Genomic DNA, 18015 nt, shown 5'->3' with positions numbered 1-18015 from the left:
CTTTTTCTGCATTCTTGGAAACTTCCGGTCACCCGGGACAGCCCTATAAAAGCCGCGCGGTACTCGGGGAGACCTCAGTCCAGACTTGTCGGATCCAAGGACGTTAGCTGAAGCTACAGACGCCGACTTTCCCGTGTCCACTGTATTGTGCATCAACTGGTGAGTGACTTTGTTCTGTTTTTCCCATTCGTGACTATGTGACTCATACTGAATCACGGCATGTGAAAAGCATCTCTGGTAAGCCCACGGAAGCTGATATGTACTCTCCGGTGTGACAAATGCCGTAAAGAAAGAACATTTATCTCCTTTAAAATTATCTATACATTAGTACAAAGATACTAACTAGTATGCTGGCTTTCGTGATTTTTATGCCTTGCACTGCGTACAAGTTCTTTCAGCATTATGCAATATTGCGTTTGTGTAGCCTTCTAACGATGAACACCGGAGGATGCTATTCTTTGCCTTTGGCAGTTTTGACTGTGTGTTAATGTCTGTTTCTGCGGAAATTCCTGGCGTAGCCTCCCCGCTGTTGTGTCGGACAGGTCCACTAGTCTCCGCGGTACACGGTGATAAGTAAGACAGATGAGACAGATTATCCGCTAGTCTCCGCGGGTCGGCCACGCGCTCACAGATATGACGTTTCCGTCATACATGAAGTGATCATAATCCCGTTTTCTTTTAAAGCATTACCACCGTTTAGTCACTGAGGAGTAGCGAGAGCTCAGACGACTGTTTTTCTTTACGATGTTTCTGTCCATTAAAGATTCATTAAAGCTGGTCGGTAATGGGTAAACACAGTATTTAATCTGGGAGGGGAGGACGCTAATTTATAGCGACTATTTCCACTCAGATACAGCGGCAAAGAACTGCATTGTTGATTGTTGTTGATTCTTTTCTCGAACTCTCACAAGAAAATGGAACTAGGAGTTGCATGTTTTAGATTGTGGGTTTTTCCGCGTGATTTGCCCCGCCCTACTGTGAACTTGGCGTCTCTAGCGTGTCAGGTAGCGTGATTGGAGCACGCTGTGCACATGTGGGCTGCCATTTCACCGGAAGTTGTAAGTCTAGTGGCCTCATGAAACGGTCTGCCAGTCCACGGTCACATTCAGACACGCCAATCAGCGCTTTGTTCTCTCTTCGGCCTTGGATTATTGCTGGCTCGATGAATTGATCGTACATTTGTACAGTTGACAAGGTATCTGAATATTGTTTGACCTTAGTATCAGTTGTAAAAGGTTTGTACAAGGAGGTCCTTGGTTTGTATCATGTCTGGGATTTTCTGGGTGGCCGCGTTTCAACAAACAATGTTATCATGTACAGTGGAGGCCGACTGATATCAGTGTTTGCTGATCGTGTTTTTCCCCACTTAGCAGTTAAAGCATTTTTCGGTTCCGGCAGAACAAAAAACGTCCCTATTATGCCTTTTCTTGCAAGATGTTGATTGATTCATCTATCATAAAGAGCGCTTAATATCATATTAAGATCAATGAATATTCCAGCATGTCCTGTCATTATCATGCTGCGAAGCGTGTACGTGTTGTCTACTTCTAGACTTGCACATCACCCTAGTGAGTGATAATTTTTGACCCGTTTTTGCCAAAGGGTTTTGCTAACAATTGATTTCATGTCCCCCTGCAGTAACAAACGATATCAGCATGAGGTCGCTGCTCGCCGCGGTGTGTGTTCTGGCTGTCGTAGCCGTTCAACAGTCCTCAGCCGGTCCCGCCTGCACGCCACTGTACAGAAAGTTATGCAGAGTGAGTATCTCTTCTTTTCATCTGCTGGCATAAAATCAAACTCATTTCTAAGTATTCTAACTCTCACTAACTCCCTATCGCTTTCCTCAACTCGTTAGCTGTCTACTTTTCTGCTATTGCTTTTTCTAGCATGCATTCGTTGTATTGTATTAAAAAAAGCTTGCCACCTTACGGATAACCTCTAATATGTAATGCTTCGCCTACTTTCCTACTGGCTCCCGGAAGCTACTACCTGTACTCCGGTACCTTCATGAACACCACGGATGTACAGGTGAATCTGTTTCGTCATCAGAACGTGCGTACCTGAGAATGGGCGTGGCATGGGAGGGTTGTAACGGTATACAGATTGACTGGACAATATGGGACAGTGACTTGACAGAAAATTGACCAGGATATGACGTGACGATATGTACACCTGACTTCCGTGACACTTACTAACTATAGTATCAAGCTATTGTTTTAAACCCATACATTGGACGAACTATAAGGTCTAGGGTTTCCAATGAATTCACACCCTTGCCCACTTCCCGCCAAAACTTCCTTCTGACGACTCAGAATACACCCCCCCCCCCCGCCCCATCATGAGGCCAGAAGCGGTATTGTAACCAATATAACCTGAGACAACAAGTTGAATAGGAATAACTATAAAAGAAACACAATATCACTATTAAGCTAGCAACTTGTCTTGTTCAAACTCTGTGGCGTCTGCGTATCTTCTTTCCTTCTTCCGGCCGGGGCTTCTAAAACGCCTCATTACCTAGTCCCTACTATGGTCTGATATTCTTATTATCACCTGTGCTTCACACATATCTTTGAAACTCAAACATCGAACTTCTGAACCGCGCAGGTTTCTGATTGGAGCGTCTGGAGCCCGAAGGACAACATCTTCGGCTGCAGTCGGGTCTTCCGGACACGTACGGTGATTGACAACCCGCTGGGGTCCACTGCCTGCTGCCCTGCACTCAGGGAGGAGAAGGAACAATGTAAGTACTCATGATCATGATCTTTAAAAGAAAAAAAAAAAACGTTCTTAATATTCCTTTGATTTGTTGTTGCACTGGCGTTAAAACAGACCCGACTTTCACTGTCGCAACACAAAGTGCTCTTTGGTCATGTCGGTGACTTTTCGGACACAAATCTAAATATTTAACTTTTTCTAATCAAGATTTCATATGATTAGTTCGGGTTTCTTTTGAACCTCAGTGCTTTATAAGTGTGTCGTATGGAGTGTCACTATATGTATTAGTTTATCTACAAATAACATTTTGTTAATTTAAAGGCGGTGTGCCCACCCGAGAGCAGACAGTCGGAGCCATGTCCGCAGGTTTCCTGGGCCCTCTCAGCGGAGACGGCTTCCGCAAGGCTGACGGGTCTACTGGGAAAATCGACGTGTTGTTCGTCTTCGACAAGAGCGGCAGCGTCAGGGAAGTGAACTTCAACGACGCCAAGCAGAACATTCAGGTACTGCAGGCAAACTTCCTGGTGTCGGTGTGGAGTTTGTAGTCGCCAAATGAAAACATACTGATAAGTACTTAATCACATAATTTTTCACAAATAGAACACTATAGCTACCTCACAACACATCATCTACATGAGCTACAGATTTCTGAGATCTTCCTCAATTCATTGTGAAAATGAAAGAATAATGTCACTCATCAATATTTCTTTACACCATAGAACCTGATTGAGGACTTCCCTGCCCCCGTGGACCCAGATAACACCCGTGTGGCCGCCATCTCCTTCTCAGACGTGGACAAGACCCGTGTGGAGTTCGACTTCAACGAGAGCGGCAGTCGTGACGAAGTCAGGGCCGCTCTGGGCAGCATCGCTTACGAACGTAGGTTCACTTAGAATTTTAAAAAAACTATGTGAAAAATTTCATCGAGAAGTATTGGCCCGTTCACACTTGTGTATGTAGTCAAGTACGTATGAGTTTTCTTTGATTTAGGTAAAGTTTGCGGCGGAAGAAATTCTTTTTTCGGTTCGATAACCAGGCTGCACAGCGGTCAGGCAAGGTAGAAAATACTTTTTCCCCTCAAATTTTACTGAACCCCCAAAAAATGTCAATATCCAAGTAACCCAAGTCATATACGCTTGAATATAAACGCAAGTGTGAAAGGGCCCTATCCTTGAAACTTCATCATACTGCGTTCTGCAACAACGTCGATCACTAGATATAATGCATGTCTACTGCTGCATGACTGTTAAGATATACTAGATCATATTAGTAACTGTAGCTACTTTGGTGTTCCGGATGATCTCACCGTGTTTCATTGCTATGTTCTCGGCAGGAGGATGGACTGCCACCGCCACCGCTCTGAGCCTGGCCCGTGATAACGTCTTCCAGTCCGTGGCCGGTTCTCGTGCCGACTCCGCCAAGATCCTCTTCCTCATCACTGACGGCAAGTCCAACCGCGGAGGGGCGCCCATCCCCGTGGCCGATCAGCTCAAGGCCAACGGTAAAGCCGCAGTCGTGTTTGATAAATGTGACACGTTTTAGTTTTAACAAACCGCATATTTGGACAATGTACACAATGAAGTAATCCAGGTTCCTTCCATCCGATTTCGTATTTGGGTTACATGTGATTCTCAGGCAAAAAATTTGGAACACACCAGCCAAATATTTCAAAATCGTTGCGTTTACCTGCATTGGTCCAGTCAAGTCGTACAGTATGTATTCGGTTTATAGGTCTGATAACTATTGAAAATGTTAAATCCCCCCCAGAAAATAGAATAGTTTGCTCTCCATGGTTGTTTTCTTTTAGTTAGGGTGAGATTAGATGTTCAGTTTAAAACGTCTGACATATTTTTGGTTCTCTTCTCAGACGTTGAGATGTTCGCGTTCGCCGTGGGGCCTGAGAACCAGATTAACGAGGACGAGCTGCGCAGCATAGTCTCGGACCCCGTCCCGGAACACCTGTTCTACGCCGACAGCTTCTCCTCCATGTCCGGCGTCTTCACCGACCTCATCACCATCCTCAGGGAGAGATTCGGAGGTGAGTTAGGGGTTTCACCTGGCGGTTACTTAACAAACTGCAGTGCAGTATTTTACTGGCAGCATACACAAAAAGTTTATCTCAGTTTTGACTTAGGATTAACCATCTTCCTGTTGCCTAACCCGTAGCAAATCCAAGTTTGATGCCAAATGGCTAGCTTAGCAGGCTGAAGTTTATGAAAATTACACACACGTTTCAACTGCAAGTCTGCAAGTAGTATCTACAAAACAGTGTGAATAATGTTATATTGATATGCTTTAGATTCATATTCAATTGTCAACCATTTTCCTTTCGTTTCTTCCCAGGAGGCTCCTCGTTTTCGACTTCGGATGATGAGTACGATTACGAATACGGCTTCTTCCGTCGGTGAGAAGGAACCCGCACGAGGGCACGACAAACTCGTCCGAAGAGTCCCGAAGGTCGCATAGTGCTATATATCCATAGTGTTTCGGAACACGACCATGTGTAAACGAAAAGCCATATTTTGTACATATAGAGAGGAACAGCAAGGAAAAGCTTGCAGTGGTCCAGCGAAATATTTGGTGGAGCGATACAGTGTTTTTAATACCTACCGAAATGGAACATACAGATTGTATAGCAATAGAATACTTAGTAATTTCGGTAATAAAATTAGAGCTGATGCTTCAAGATTTACATACAGTGCTTGAATGTATAGATGAGGAAGGTATAGTGTATGTGTCTGTACACTACAGTCATAGAAAGAAGATTTTGTACAGATTTTAATGCCATTTCTTTCTTTACCTCGCTGCAAAGCTACAATATTTATTCCTCAGCATTACTTGCACTAGTGCCACCTATTAAAATCAATAGGAATCACACCTTAGATTATGGGCTGTGCTATGTCCAGATGTTTCTGCTCTCTGTCCAATAAATGTGTCAAGTGTACTCTTCTTGAGTTATGAGCCTTCTCTCTGCATTTAATCAACCTGGCCTAACAGGCACTTAGTTACATCAGCAGTATAAACTTGCCAGACATTGTTTATACCAGACAAATGAGGGGAGCAATAAGCCTCCAAGAGGTTCTAAAGTTAAGACTAAGGTTTCCAAGAAACCTTTATGTTTATTTCATCATTAGTTCCCTGCCCTGGTCTAACCTAACTAACGTAAAGGAGAAGATGAATAATCTTAGGAGATAGAAAATCTTATTACTACATGTACTTAAACTCTAACACAGCAAAACAATATATATTGGTAAGAGCTGGCATATACATATTACAAAATACATTTTTATGCAATATTTTCATGGAAGCAATTGAATTTGGGTATTTCTAATCTAGCAGCTACTAAACCTTCTCAAAGATAATTTCGGAAAATCTAAAATCTAAATGCATACATATGAGAGAGAACAATGTTAAGAACTTTAAAACACCATAAAACTACATTTGGCAAGAAGGTGATTTATATAGATCTATTGACCCTAATGCACTTTGAATTTTATACATTTGCTATTCACACAAGTGTCAATTAGCCTTGCTCTCAGCTCCTCATTGGTTACTGGGCACCATGAATATTCATGAGTTGTTTCTGGGGGCGTGTCTTCCCCAATTGCAAGTGTATAGAGCAAGGTGAGACAGATGCCATCCGCCAGGCCATGTGGCTTTCCCACGTGTTCAACACCTAACACACCTACAGGCGTGATTGGCAGTTTACCTGACAGTGCTTCACCTGTAAGCACCTGGAAAGGGAAATAAGATAATAGATATAATGCACTGAACAATTGTATCAAAGGACTCTCTGTTCACAAATGCCTACAAGTATTTCTTTGTTGAACAGGTAGTTGGGAGATCCAATCTGATATAAAGACATGCACAATATTTGTAGACCATGAAATTTTGTTAGAGTATGAAACACTTTCTAGCTTAGCTTGTAGAGAGAAAAGTAAACATTTATCAATGATCAAATCAAAACTTAGTAATGAATGTTATTTCCTTGTTGAGCATGTAAGCCTCTTATACATACATAAACATGGTTTCATATCAATTGATAATACACTTGGAGTAAACCAACACACAAGCACACCTAGCCTTGACAGCAGACATAATGAAGTTTCAATGTTCCCTTACCATAGCTGTCCTTAGAAGCCTGAGTAGAGGTAGAACTATGGACCAGTCCTTGAGTAACATCCGTGTAGTGGGGAGGTGGGGGGAGGGCGTGGTTCTCACCAGTAACTCCGGAACATTGCTGATGGGAAACAAAAGGGAGATTAAGAAACAAACAAACAAACAAACAAACAAACAAGTATTTATATGAGAACAACTTTCGATATACTGAGATGCTGGAGGTATAGAATACACTGTATCTACTTTCCTCAAACAAGCCTAATGCCACTTCTTAGATATGCATACAAGAAGACACCAACAAAATTTTTCAGTATCATCAGTAACAATTTTATAATAATAATTTCAATTTGAAAACATCCTATGCATCTTATATGAATCTTTTTCAGAATGTCCATGTAGCAAATATACTCCAATCAATACATCACACATGAGCTGATGTTTGAATTTTCTGAAGTGTTCTGAATTTTTTTTAAACATTGTTTGTTGAAAGTACTTTATGGTGCACACCCCAGTTCTTCCGCGACCGGGGTCCACGGTAGTGCCCGACAAAAAAGTGACGAAAGGGTTTCGAGGGGCTGGGTTTGAGTTTAGATTTCTCATGATATGCTTCGAACTAATATTAGATACTAGCATGGCTGAAAAGGGTATGAATTGGTGTGTTTTGGGTGAAAATTGCGTTTCGATCTGAGCCTTACTTCCGGATATCCATCCACGTTGATGGTGAAATGTCCCTTGGCCCGAGATTGACCTTTGTTGCGTTCTGTGGGTCATGCTGACATGCCTCGCGCCGTGGATGATTAAAGAAATCTAAGTACTAGAATTTTCTTAATAATTGGCTCGACTGTACGCTAGGTTGTTCTCTTTCTTACAACATCAGTCGTTTCTACCCAGAAATTTTTTTCTACGAGTTTTATCCTACGCAAAAGTACCAAAATTTGACCATCATTTTTGACGTGAAGATTATGTTTTTGTCTCCTGATTTACCAAAATTAGAGAGGTTGAAGAAACAGAACTCAGCTGATCCTGTAGCGGAAGGGATAGGCTTTCATCCCATACACAGTTGATTTACTTCGGAATACTTCTCTGGAAGAGACAGTACCTAGACTCGAGGGTGTGCAGCCTCCGATTGAAACCCCAAATAAACTGGGGTGTGCTCCCTTTATGATAATTGGATACAACACATTTTACCCTGCTTACCCTTCAGAGCACTCCTTGAGTAGAACAAGCCTGAGACTCACAAACTTGTGCGGTTGTAAGACTGGGAGCACACATGGGGGTTTCTGGGACTCTGGAGTGGACTGGTGCTGTACAGCCAGGTCAATGATGGGGAAGATGTCCTTGGCTCTGTTGGGGGTTAAAGATTGAAGCTTTTACTGCAAATAATGAATGACAGTGTCGTCTATAATTTCATTGTACATGTCCCCTGCAACACCAATATAATGATGTCACATCAATGTAAATCACAAATTTCAAAAGATTTGCAGAAAATTCATCCTACAGTGAAGCAAAGAATGTAAAAGTGGCATCTACAGTTACTTTCATCAAACATGTAACTGCCACCACGGCAATGACCCCTGACCTGATAGGCATGTCGTTTTCTGTCTTGACGTCCTGTACGCTGCACCAACGAGCCTGCAGGGATTCCCCATCTGCCTCAGCAGGGGTCTTCAGCTGTCCACCTGTGACAGTCCCAGTGAAGGTCATTCTGGCCCAGTGACCCCCATTGACGTCCACCATGAGGAGGGTTGAAGGTTCAAAGGTCAGACCTGTCTCCTCCTCAACCTCTCGACAAACACCTTCCTGATGGTACAGGTATAAAAAGACAGTTGTTTCAAAACATTACCAAAACTATTTCCTCCTATGCACAACAACATGCATATTGTATGTTCGTTCAAATTTAGGCCTGCTGTCAGAGTTTTGTTGCCAATATGGAAGCTACTGGTAAGGGTTGCATGGTCCTTTAGAATATATGAACTTTATTGCTAAACAATCGCACATGGTACAATGTATGGCATTAAATCAACAATACTACAAGGCTAATATATCCTACAGTTAACTTCTAACTACAGAATATCATATTACAGTATATCGATTACAGTATAGTCATGTATGAATACATGTAATTCGGTCTCACTTTTGGAATGAAAATAGAGAGGATGTTAAAATATAGTATCAGTCCTGTGTATAAGAAGAGCTGCACCTGTACCATATTATCAAACTCATTGCACTTGTCAAAAAATGTAGAACTTGTGCAATGTAGTTTTTGGCAGTCTGATCAATTGATTGAGATCAAAACTATATTTATATTTTTCTGGTCTTTAGACAATGGAAGCTGATAGTGGAAAGGTGATGCTATCTTGGCAAAACGCTCATTTTACGTCACCTGGAAGGTCTCATTGGGTTCTACCCTGCCAGCTGGGAGGTACCAGGTGCCCCGACATGACCTCTTGGCCTCCTGCATCATCAGCACCTGTCCCTGGTCATTCAGCAGCACACTGCACACGATCCACCCAGCGGTCTTCTTCGCTATCACATGTTCTTTGTCTGAAAGGTAAAACAACTGTTACAGCTGTGTCACCAGCACAAAGCAAACAATTCACTCCAGGACACGATCCACTCGGCTGTCTTCTTCGCTACCACATGCTCTTTGTCTGAAAGGTAAAACAACTGTTACAGTTGTGTCACTGAGCATACTGCAAGCTATCCACTCCAGGACACGATCCACCTGGCTGTCTTCTTCGCTATCAGATGTCACTAGCACACAACAATCCACCCACTGCTTTCATTGGTATCACATACTCTTTGTCTGAAAGGTAAGACAAACCATACTGTTTCACCTGTTTCTTTAGTGTAGTCATCTTTACTTACACCTGTTCTTTGCCTCAAATGTAAAACAACTTTTCCTCTTTTTTCATAAGTTTCAAGAACTCCTCCCTCCATAAAGAGACACTGGGCCGACTGGCTTCCCCACTTGGCCGAGGAGTCAGGGTTCGCGGCTAATTAACATTTTTGACCCGTCGGCCCAAAAATCCCCATTGATGCAATAATCACACTGTGGGCTAGTCAGACAGTCATGATCATGACCAAATGAGTAATGGCTGCATCCTACAAATGATGAATGAGGGTTGACAAGAAAGGAGAATCAGTTAGAGTTGGGAGATATCTCTACAGAATGTTTGATACTTTTTTTTGTTTTTAACAGTGAAGTTTATATAGCATTTATTTGTGTTTTTCTCACCTGAGTCAGCCCCTATGGGGTCCACATCACACACAAACGGGCCCGGTGTCTCCCCACTCAGGATCTTCAGCAGGTCAGCCTCAGCCTCAGACATCACGCATCAACTGGTAAAGGAGACAACATTGTTGGAAAAATAATGGTTAAACATGGTTAGTAACTTTTCTTCAAGAAAAATTACTCCAGCCCTCTCCTTGAATGTGGACTGGTATATACGTATCATCAGTTGTGAATAAAATAAAAGGAAATTTGCAACATCTTCATAAACAACCAACTTAACAATCACAATCATGTTTTATGTGATATTTTGACATTAAAGATTTTCGAATGACAGACTACCAAAAATCGAATGGGCCTGACGCCCCCCTCCCACAGTTCCTTACTAGTACAAAACGAGTTGATCAAAGATTACCTTGTTGACAGCAGGCCCCTTACTATCTATACATCTATCTGTGGCCTTGGTTTCTCCAATATAACATAAGATGTGCCAAAGAAGTGATAAAAAGCTTGTTTAAGGCCAAACGGTTCCAGAGATTCGTCCTTCTCGCATCAGTGTTGTTCAGCTGTCACTCCCGCATACGTCATCATTTCTGGGGTCAAGGGTTATAGTTTTTGGCGGGAATATCGGAAAGGGTCATCTTCAAGCAGATATTGGGGGATCTTTCACCCCGGGGTGAAAGATCGTAACATTTTCTGACGACAAGGCGGTTAGGATAAGGGGCTATCAGAGAAGTCCGGCCATCAGAGAAAGTTTCGATTTTGCACCCCAGCATCTGCTTAGTTAAAAAACGAGATGTTGAGCTAAATCTTGAATGATAGCGAAAATTAACACGATATGGCGACTTGACTTGCGAAACTTTGTTAGGGTGGCATTTCATCCCAAACTCCTGTAAAGCTTCTATGGTGGCTTTTTTAAAAACAATTATGCGAAGCTAACAAGCTAACATTGGCATTATCTCGCTAGCCAACAAAGTTGTATAGTTGTTTGGTAAGTCATTTCCTTCTTGGGTCTGCTGTTTCTTATTCCATAACATGAGAATAAGCTTGTTTTAGTCACTACCGATAGCGTTCGTGTGGTTGGGGGTCAGCATAGTCCTCGGGGTTTATCGCGGTGTTAATTATTAATCAAACATATAGGCCCAATCCAAAGTAGCCCAGTTGACACCATAACAGTACCTCTAGCTCTAGTACATTGGTAGTCTATGGTAGAACTTCTCTTTTGCCTGTCGGTCTTTCACAGAGGGAAGCTCGCCATTTTGGCTTTCGTGTTTGAACCGTGTGCAACTACGCGAACGTCAAAGCTGCCGTTGGTTTGAAATTTGAAAAGGTTAAAAGCAAATACTCGAACTAGCGGTGACGTCATTGTTTGTAAGCCCGTGTCAATCAAACTTGGCGTTGTAACGCTGTGCAGGTGAGTTCTAGGACGTGTAGTAACGCTATTTCCACCTTATATCTATATCCTAATATAATTATAAGTCATTGCATGCTTTACAATCGTATGTCTTTAAATCCATGACAACATATTTTCCTTGCTTTTATCTTATTCAACTTCAGCTAAGAATATGTTAAGGCGACATGTCAGTACTATAAAATGGCGGTTACTCGTAACTGTTTGTCGTTGTGCTCCACTAAGTTATATCTATTTCAATGTACGAAGAAAGTACGAAGACGAGCTTGCAATTCTCCCAAAGACCAACCAGTAGGTGATATTCAAAAGATCTGAAGAAGTAAGAGGGCCATTTTATTTATATCATGACTTAAGTTTGCAACAATGAGCTGGACCTCCAGTCATGGCTGTATACACAAGGCAAACATACCGTCGTCGGCAAAGTGCAACCTCGAAATATATTAGTTCCGTTGGCATTTTTCTTCACGTAGCGTCTGGTTAGTCTACTGCAGTACAGGCTTCAAGCGGGTGGGAGCGTTATGTCTGAAAAATGGGAAATGCTGTGTGTGAAAACAGTAACGGTACTAACCTAGGAAAACATCAAAGAAGATTAGATTATGCATGGTCGGTATCGGCGACTAGACTAAACAGTCGCAACACTGACCAGCGTTATGAAAACTTACTAATTTGACCTCCTGACTACATTGAAATACTTGTACTGGTCATACCCAAAACACTTATTCTTAAATAAGGCGTGCTGTCCTATCTAGCTTTCAAAATTCTACATATAGGCTTACAGTTTGAAACTGAAAATCAGCCATAACCCGACATGACTGGTTCGAGGCTGTGGGAGCAGGTCAGTGCCTCAGTTGCAATGCCAAATGTCTTGGAGCGAGACTAAAATTCTCATTCAAACATCGTCACGTACAGAGAGTATAGTTGAGGTAATGATTAACCCACACATTCCAAACGTAGAACGTAAGGGCGATACACCCTGGTACGCCTGTCAGAATACCATTACAAGTAACTTAGGGGGAAACACAGCAAGTCTTCATTTGTATATAACGTTACATATAGCCTCTCTCCGCAAACTTTGAGTACAACTTACACAAGTTTGAACATCATTTACATACATTGCAAATCAACATTACCAAATCAAGTATAATCCGTGTACGTGTGTACTCCACTTAATTGTTTTGCTTTGTTCTTTGATGAATTTTTTTAGACACACTCCAGGCTGATACTCTTTCTTCCTACGTCTCCAGATTGACCATGTCGTACCGCCCTGTACCATTCACACGGAGAGCACAAACAGTGTCAGAAGTACTGCGTCTCAATAGCCATGACTTGGATCGCATCAGGGTAAGACACAGAACTCTACGAGCAACTATATAATGTTAACATAGTTTGACGCTCAAAACAAACTTAGTTTGAAGTGGTAGGTTGCATAGGTTTTAAAAGCGGAAAGTAGCGGGAGTCTGGCAAATGTTTAATGGTTTCGTTATGTTGTAATCGTGTATCAAACTACACTACTTGTCATCAACGACGTCGTTTGAAGTAGTAAACCAAATGACTGACCAATTCGTCATCTTTGCTAGACGAACTACACGTACAGCAGCAAGACGAGAGAGGAGACCGCTCATGTCATCTCCAGATTCCCGACTCTTGAAGCAGCTGTAGAAGAAGGTACATGGATTTGTGATCAGTGAACAACAACAACTCATATCTTTATAGGTTTTCTGTCTCCTAAACAGCACACGCATGGAATTATAAATGTCATAGCATATACATATACTTAGCAACTTATGCTCCCTCACTCAAGTAAATGCTAGATATGGATTGTGCTGTCTTGTAGCTATAGTGATGCCGTATAGAGTCCATGTCGGTGACTTGGTAAACATGTATCAAGATCGAGAGTTCTAGGATATTGTCGGAAAGAAAAGAAGAGGCACAGCTCTTGATAATCCCAGAAACTTAAGGCGAGAACAAAACAGTTAGAGTGAATTAAACGTAAGCGTAAGAGTTACAGGTTTAAGGTAGGGAGTCTAAAACAAATTACGTTCCTGTGCAGGTCTGGCGGAAGCCGGTCACATTGGATCTACTGTCCGCCTTTGCTTGGAGGGTGCTGTTCCTATCAGACATAAAGGTGCGTACATAAACACAGTTAGAAATATCAATATTTGTTCATTTAGTCCCCAAAAAATCTGAGTTATGTATAGCCTAGATGCCAGACCCCCAAACTCTAAAATATCTTTCGTGTGGGGGTCCCACACGATAGATATTTCAGAGTTTGGGGGTCTGGCATCCAGGCTAAGTTATGTACTGCGCGTAGAATTGAGGAATACACTTGAATCTTTACTACTGGATTAATACATTTGTATACTCAGACATTTCAAGCGCCCATCCGGCAGCTTTTATTTTTTCATTCAAAAACGTACATGTAGAATTAATACCAGTTATCTCCAAATGCATGTTGTATCTCTTTTTCAAATCTGGAAAGACAGATTAAAGGGTCTGTTGCAGTATAATTTTCCAAACATTCATCAAATAATAAATGCCTGGCATGCAGGTTTTCTTGTTATGAGTTACAAGACTATGTATACTATGCTTATCTTACCTACTTTATAGGCAAGCATTACGGAATCCCGATGGTGTTTGTTCTGCCGCGGAAGTTTCCCCACGACCCTCCCACTTGCCTGGTACGGCCGCAAAGCACCAAGACAGGCACGGCACCCATCGTAGAGAGCCAGGTGTGCCTGTGTGTGGAGACCAGCGGGAAGATAACCTTCCCCTACCTGGAGGACTGGAACTATGTGAGTGTCATTCTAGCGGTTCATTTGAAGTTCTGATTTCACATGTAATATAGTACACTGGCAAAATGCTTGTTGAATGTGAGACTTAAGAATGTATCCTCTGAAAGTGTGTTTGACTATGTCTGAATGAAACACATTTCAAGGGTCAGAGTCGTTGTCTCAGTTACTAAGACTTTTTAAAAATCAAACTGTACATGGTATGAAATTGCCCCTTTCAATCATTTGAGAATTGATAGGCAACTAATGTATGTTCAACAAGTTGACAGGTCAATGACCTTAACTTAGATACTTCAACATTGTGTTATGTCAAAAGGTGGGTGTTTACTTCCTTGCCTGTTGCGTTTTTTCAGCGCACGTCCAACCTGACCACCCTGATAGAAGTCATCACAGCACATTTCGGAGAACGTCCTCCAGTCACTGACGAAGTACTCGGAACCCTAGAGGTCAAGAAAGGAAGCTCACCTGGTACGCGAGTAGTTAATAAACGTCTGTATGTATCAGTGATACCTCTTCTTCTGCCTGACGCATGGTTATGAGTTGCTCGATTAGTATATCATTAGAAAATCCATAAAAAGTGTGCTTATATTTTCGCTGGACATCTTGAGAATCGTGTTGTTTGGAAATCAAAACTTACTGTAAGTGCTTCATAGCTTCGAATTTTGATAAAGCTCATTAGCACTGGTAGACCTGCATAGACAATAGATGTTAGCTGTTATATTCCACTTGACGTTGTATGCGTTAAGGCAGTTAATTAAAGTAAAGATCCGAAGCTTTTTCTGTATAGTATATTTCATGCTGTGAGGCTGAACAATCCACTATATACATAGAAGTTGATCAACTTACCTTAGAGGTTAGCTCACTGAATGGGTTTAAAATCCATTGAGTTTGCTCTTTTGTATCTTGACAGCAGGACTGCCGTCTCCACAACCACTGAGAAGGACCAGATACACGTCTCTTCCTTCTGGCCTTTACGGGTGAGTTTGTATTCAACATGTGTTCCTAGATGCTAATAATGTCACTTTTCTACCAAAGACCGACGGTGGTTTTATATAACAACTTTAAGGCACCATCATAATGATGTCAAATGTCCTTCTAATGTGTCGCTATTTTGCTGCAATTATGTGTATTTGACATGGCAACTAGCGTTATGAACAATTATGGTGCAATTCTATTCTCACACAAAAGAATGGACTGACCAATTTTTCAACCAGTCCATAATGGAATGTACCAACACAGGAGCTTCTAACATTCGAACGACAAATTGCTCTCTCGTGATTATCTTATGTCCTATTTACAGAATTGGCGACATATTTGAAGAGCCCGCAGAAGAAGTCAGCAGAAAGACCAAAGAGGATGAAGGGAACAACACAGCGGTTGAAGACAAGACAACGACAGAGGAAACGACTGTTGTAGATGTACATGTAGTTTGTGAAACGGGACAAGACCTGGGAACGGCACAGAAGCCAGGCGAGAATAGACAGTTAACGGCAGGGGAAAACGTAGAAGTGCCAAACAGAGATGACAAGATGGCAAACGACAAGAGAACAGATGACAACAAAGACCAGAACGTGCACAAAACAGCCGAAGAAAAGAACGAGAAAACAAGTGAAGATGTCACAACACCCCTTCTCACCGAGGTAGAAGCCCAGGCAAGAAGACAAAATAAGAAAGATTTCGAGACACCGAAAAGCAGAAAAGACCCAAGGGAAGTGAAGTCAGCAAAACAGAGGAAGCGAGAAGCAAACAAGCATGCTTCTTTTAGTGGTGAGTTCTTTATAAATAAAATGATCAATGGTATAATATTATATTCATCACTATAACAAACAGTGCATGAAATGCACCCCAAAATCCATGATCTGCAGCAAATATCGACTACATTTCGTAAATCTCAGGAAACTGAAATAAACTCTGCTTATATTTTCTTATGTTCCTTCATGTATTGTTTTCCGTCAGATGAAGACTACATGGAAGAGGAATCCGCAGGCTGTTTCCCACGACAACGCTCCGCACGGCGGCTGAAGAGCACACCACCACCTAGACACGGTGAGGGAGATTTCAAATCACTGACGTCCATCTGGGAACATAAACAGTAGTGGACTACGACAAAAATGTATAGAAACTAAAGAAAAAGTGCCGTCTCTTTTGTGGCCATGATAGATATTGTTTTTTTTTCCTTAACGGCATGCATTAGGCTGCACAACAGACAAAGTTCATGACGGAAGCTTCATATGTTGCAATTGAAAATGCCTGAAGGAGTGCTAAAACCTTTGTTTATCGTAATTTTAGATTCAGCAGAAAGTGGTAGAAGTGCACGACGGAAGCTTCATATGTTGCAAATGAAAATTTCTAATGGATTTAAGGAATTTATATTTATCCTAATTTTAGGTTCAGCAGGAAGTGGTAGAAGGGTCAGACACAAGGATCTGAAGAAGCTTTCCCGTAACCTGGGAAACGAGTGGCAACAACTCGCTATCAGCCTGGGTTCTACACCAGCTGATGTTCACAGGTTCAAGGACAAGCACAGCAAACTGCGGAAACAAGTATTCTCTATGTTGGACGACTGGAGAGACAGGGCAGGAGATAGAGCGACAAGAGAAAAACTTTGTAAAGTTTTGAAAGAGGATAACGTTGATGTTGATAAATATGCCTTTCTTATGAGAGAATGAGACACGGTTGTCTATGATGACGCGTGTCTGATATTGTACTTGTAGGTGGATATTCTCTTTAGAAAACGTTTTTTAATCTTTATGCACCACTGTCGCTTAAAGATGAAATACAGTACAAAAATGCTGTGTGCTTGTAGGTGAAGTGAATTTTCAATAGTTCCGAAGGTCCATTTCCTTAGTGTTGCCTGGTTTGTGTTGGATGCAGCTTAACTTTCCCACACACGGCAGAGTTATTCACCAACACGGGAGATGAACAATAGAGCTCATGTGTTTGACTTGTTAATGTTGTAAGCACAATTTGAAACCAGATCAGAGGTGGACGAACACGTTTTTGAATATCTGTGTAGCAGCTTTCTCACAAATTCTGCTTCCAACAAAGGGGACGGAGGAAGACGGAGGTGTGTTTGGCAGAAAGTGTGTGTGTTCCCTCCATCTTAAATGCTTTTTACCTTATCCCCATTTAACCGCTATGTATAGCATTTACATTATCCTCGTGGGCAGAACAGTTGTCAGGAAGGTAGAACTTGTATGAGTCAGATTAAATTAAAATGTTTTCAGCAACGTTTATATGCTGCTCTAGATCTGTGGCCGACATTAGTGTTCCATTCTGAATTTCTGATACCTTTTGTACGAATATCTTTAGTAAGTGTGTTGGGTGCCAAAATCAGATGCGGCGACTGGGGAGTCACTGTATTGCTCTGCTGTTGAGTCAATAAATAGGTAAATGCAAGATGGCGTATGGGTTTAGGACTGTCCGTGTTCGCGTACAGTGCATGTGTATCGATATGTCAATCTGACCACATGTACCTTGGGTGAAGTTTTAAGTGGACACGTTAGTTTTAGGGATCGATTGTTAATATTGAGGAGAGTACAAAGATGATTAAGTTAAGTAACGTTATAGGTGACCAATACTGTGCTCTATATTTGTTCTATCACTATCAAGTGTGATGAGGTTCCGCACACAAGAAGCACTTTCAAATAAAGGGGAAGATGGGCTCTACAGGCTAGCTGTATCTTGGAAAATGATTCAATGTGCCACAAGAAGGTCGTTTCCATGGAAGAGTCCCAACATAAACGGGC

General features: G+C 41.9%; 3 protein-coding genes across 5 annotated transcripts; 2 read left to right on the top strand and 1 right to left on the bottom strand.

The window, feature by feature from the left end:
* On the top strand, window positions 1-5659 carry LOC136441303 (cartilage matrix protein-like). Its single transcript, XM_066437512.1, has 8 exons — window positions 1-159; window positions 1639-1757; window positions 2605-2740; window positions 3037-3218; window positions 3435-3594; window positions 4049-4216; window positions 4583-4753; window positions 5059-5659. The coding sequence occupies exons 2-8, from the start codon at window positions 1656-1658 to the stop codon at window positions 5121-5123; spliced, it is 984 nt and encodes a 327-aa protein (XP_066293609.1). The 5' UTR covers window positions 1-159; window positions 1639-1655; the 3' UTR covers window positions 5124-5659.
* Window positions 5476-10678, bottom strand: LOC136441302 (8-oxo-dGDP phosphatase NUDT18-like). Its single transcript, XM_066437511.1, has 7 exons — window positions 10482-10678; window positions 10073-10176; window positions 9218-9378; window positions 8414-8634; window positions 8032-8178; window positions 6838-6955; window positions 5476-6449 (listed from the first exon to the last, which is right to left on the bottom strand). Exons 2-7 carry the CDS (start codon window positions 10164-10166, stop codon window positions 6192-6194), a joined length of 999 nt encoding a protein of 332 aa, XP_066293608.1. The 5' UTR covers window positions 10167-10176; window positions 10482-10678; the 3' UTR covers window positions 5476-6191.
* Window positions 10679-11218: 540 nt separating this feature from the next.
* On the top strand, window positions 11219-17961 carry LOC136441301 (uncharacterized). 3 transcript variants are annotated; one of them, XM_066437510.1, is made up of 10 exons: window positions 11219-11480; window positions 12722-12818; window positions 13055-13142; window positions 13528-13602; window positions 14085-14269; window positions 14620-14734; window positions 15180-15243; window positions 15567-16033; window positions 16223-16312; window positions 16655-17961. In XM_066437510.1, the coding sequence occupies exons 2-10, from the start codon at window positions 12729-12731 to the stop codon at window positions 16933-16935; spliced, it is 1455 nt and encodes a 484-aa protein (XP_066293607.1). In that variant the 5' UTR covers window positions 11219-11480; window positions 12722-12728; the 3' UTR covers window positions 16936-17961. The 3 variants fall into 3 exon arrangements, with proteins under 3 accessions (XP_066293607.1, XP_066293605.1, XP_066293606.1); XM_066437508.1 differs by having other exon boundaries at window positions 15177-15243; XM_066437509.1 differs by lacking the exon at window positions 11219-11480 and adding an exon at window positions 11592-11796 and having other exon boundaries at window positions 15177-15243.
* The last annotated feature ends 54 nt before the right edge of the window (window positions 17962-18015 follow it).

Source organism: Branchiostoma lanceolatum, chromosome 9 (assembly GCF_035083965.1).
Source record: "Branchiostoma lanceolatum isolate klBraLanc5 chromosome 9, klBraLanc5.hap2, whole genome shotgun sequence".
NCBI lineage: Eukaryota > Metazoa > Chordata > Leptocardii > Amphioxiformes > Branchiostomatidae > Branchiostoma > Branchiostoma lanceolatum.
This window is presented reverse-complemented; position numbering and strand designations above follow the sequence as displayed.

Coding starts and splice junctions, on each gene's coding strand:
- LOC136441303 (XM_066437512.1), top strand. CDS start 1,656: ATGAGGTCGCTGCTCGCCGCGGTGTGTGTTCTGGCTGTCGTAGCCGTT. Junction 1,758..2,604: donor TGTACAGAAAGTTATGCAGA/GTGAGTATCTCT, acceptor TGAACCGCGCAG/GTTTCTGATTGGAGCGTCTG. Junction 3,219..3,434: donor ACGCCAAGCAGAACATTCAG/GTACTGCAGGCA, acceptor TTTACACCATAG/AACCTGATTGAGGACTTCCC.
- LOC136441302 (XM_066437511.1), bottom strand. CDS start 10,166: ATGTCTGAGGCTGAGGCTGACCTGCTGAAGATCCTGAGTGGGGAGACA. Junction 8,179..8,413: donor GAAAACGACATGCCTATCAG/GTCAGGGGTCAT, acceptor AACCCCCAACAG/AGCCAAGGACATCTTCCCCA. Junction 6,956..8,031: donor CTCAAGGAGTGCTCTGAAGG/GTAAGCAGGGTA, acceptor GTTTCCCATCAG/CAATGTTCCGGAGTTACTGG.
- LOC136441301 (XM_066437508.1), top strand. CDS start 12,729: ATGTCGTACCGCCCTGTACCATTCACACGGAGAGCACAAACAGTGTCA. Junction 14,270..14,619: donor ACCTGGAGGACTGGAACTAT/GTGAGTGTCATT, acceptor GCGTTTTTTCAG/CGCACGTCCAACCTGACCAC. Junction 15,244..15,566: donor CTTCCTTCTGGCCTTTACGG/GTGAGTTTGTAT, acceptor TCCTATTTACAG/AATTGGCGACATATTTGAAG.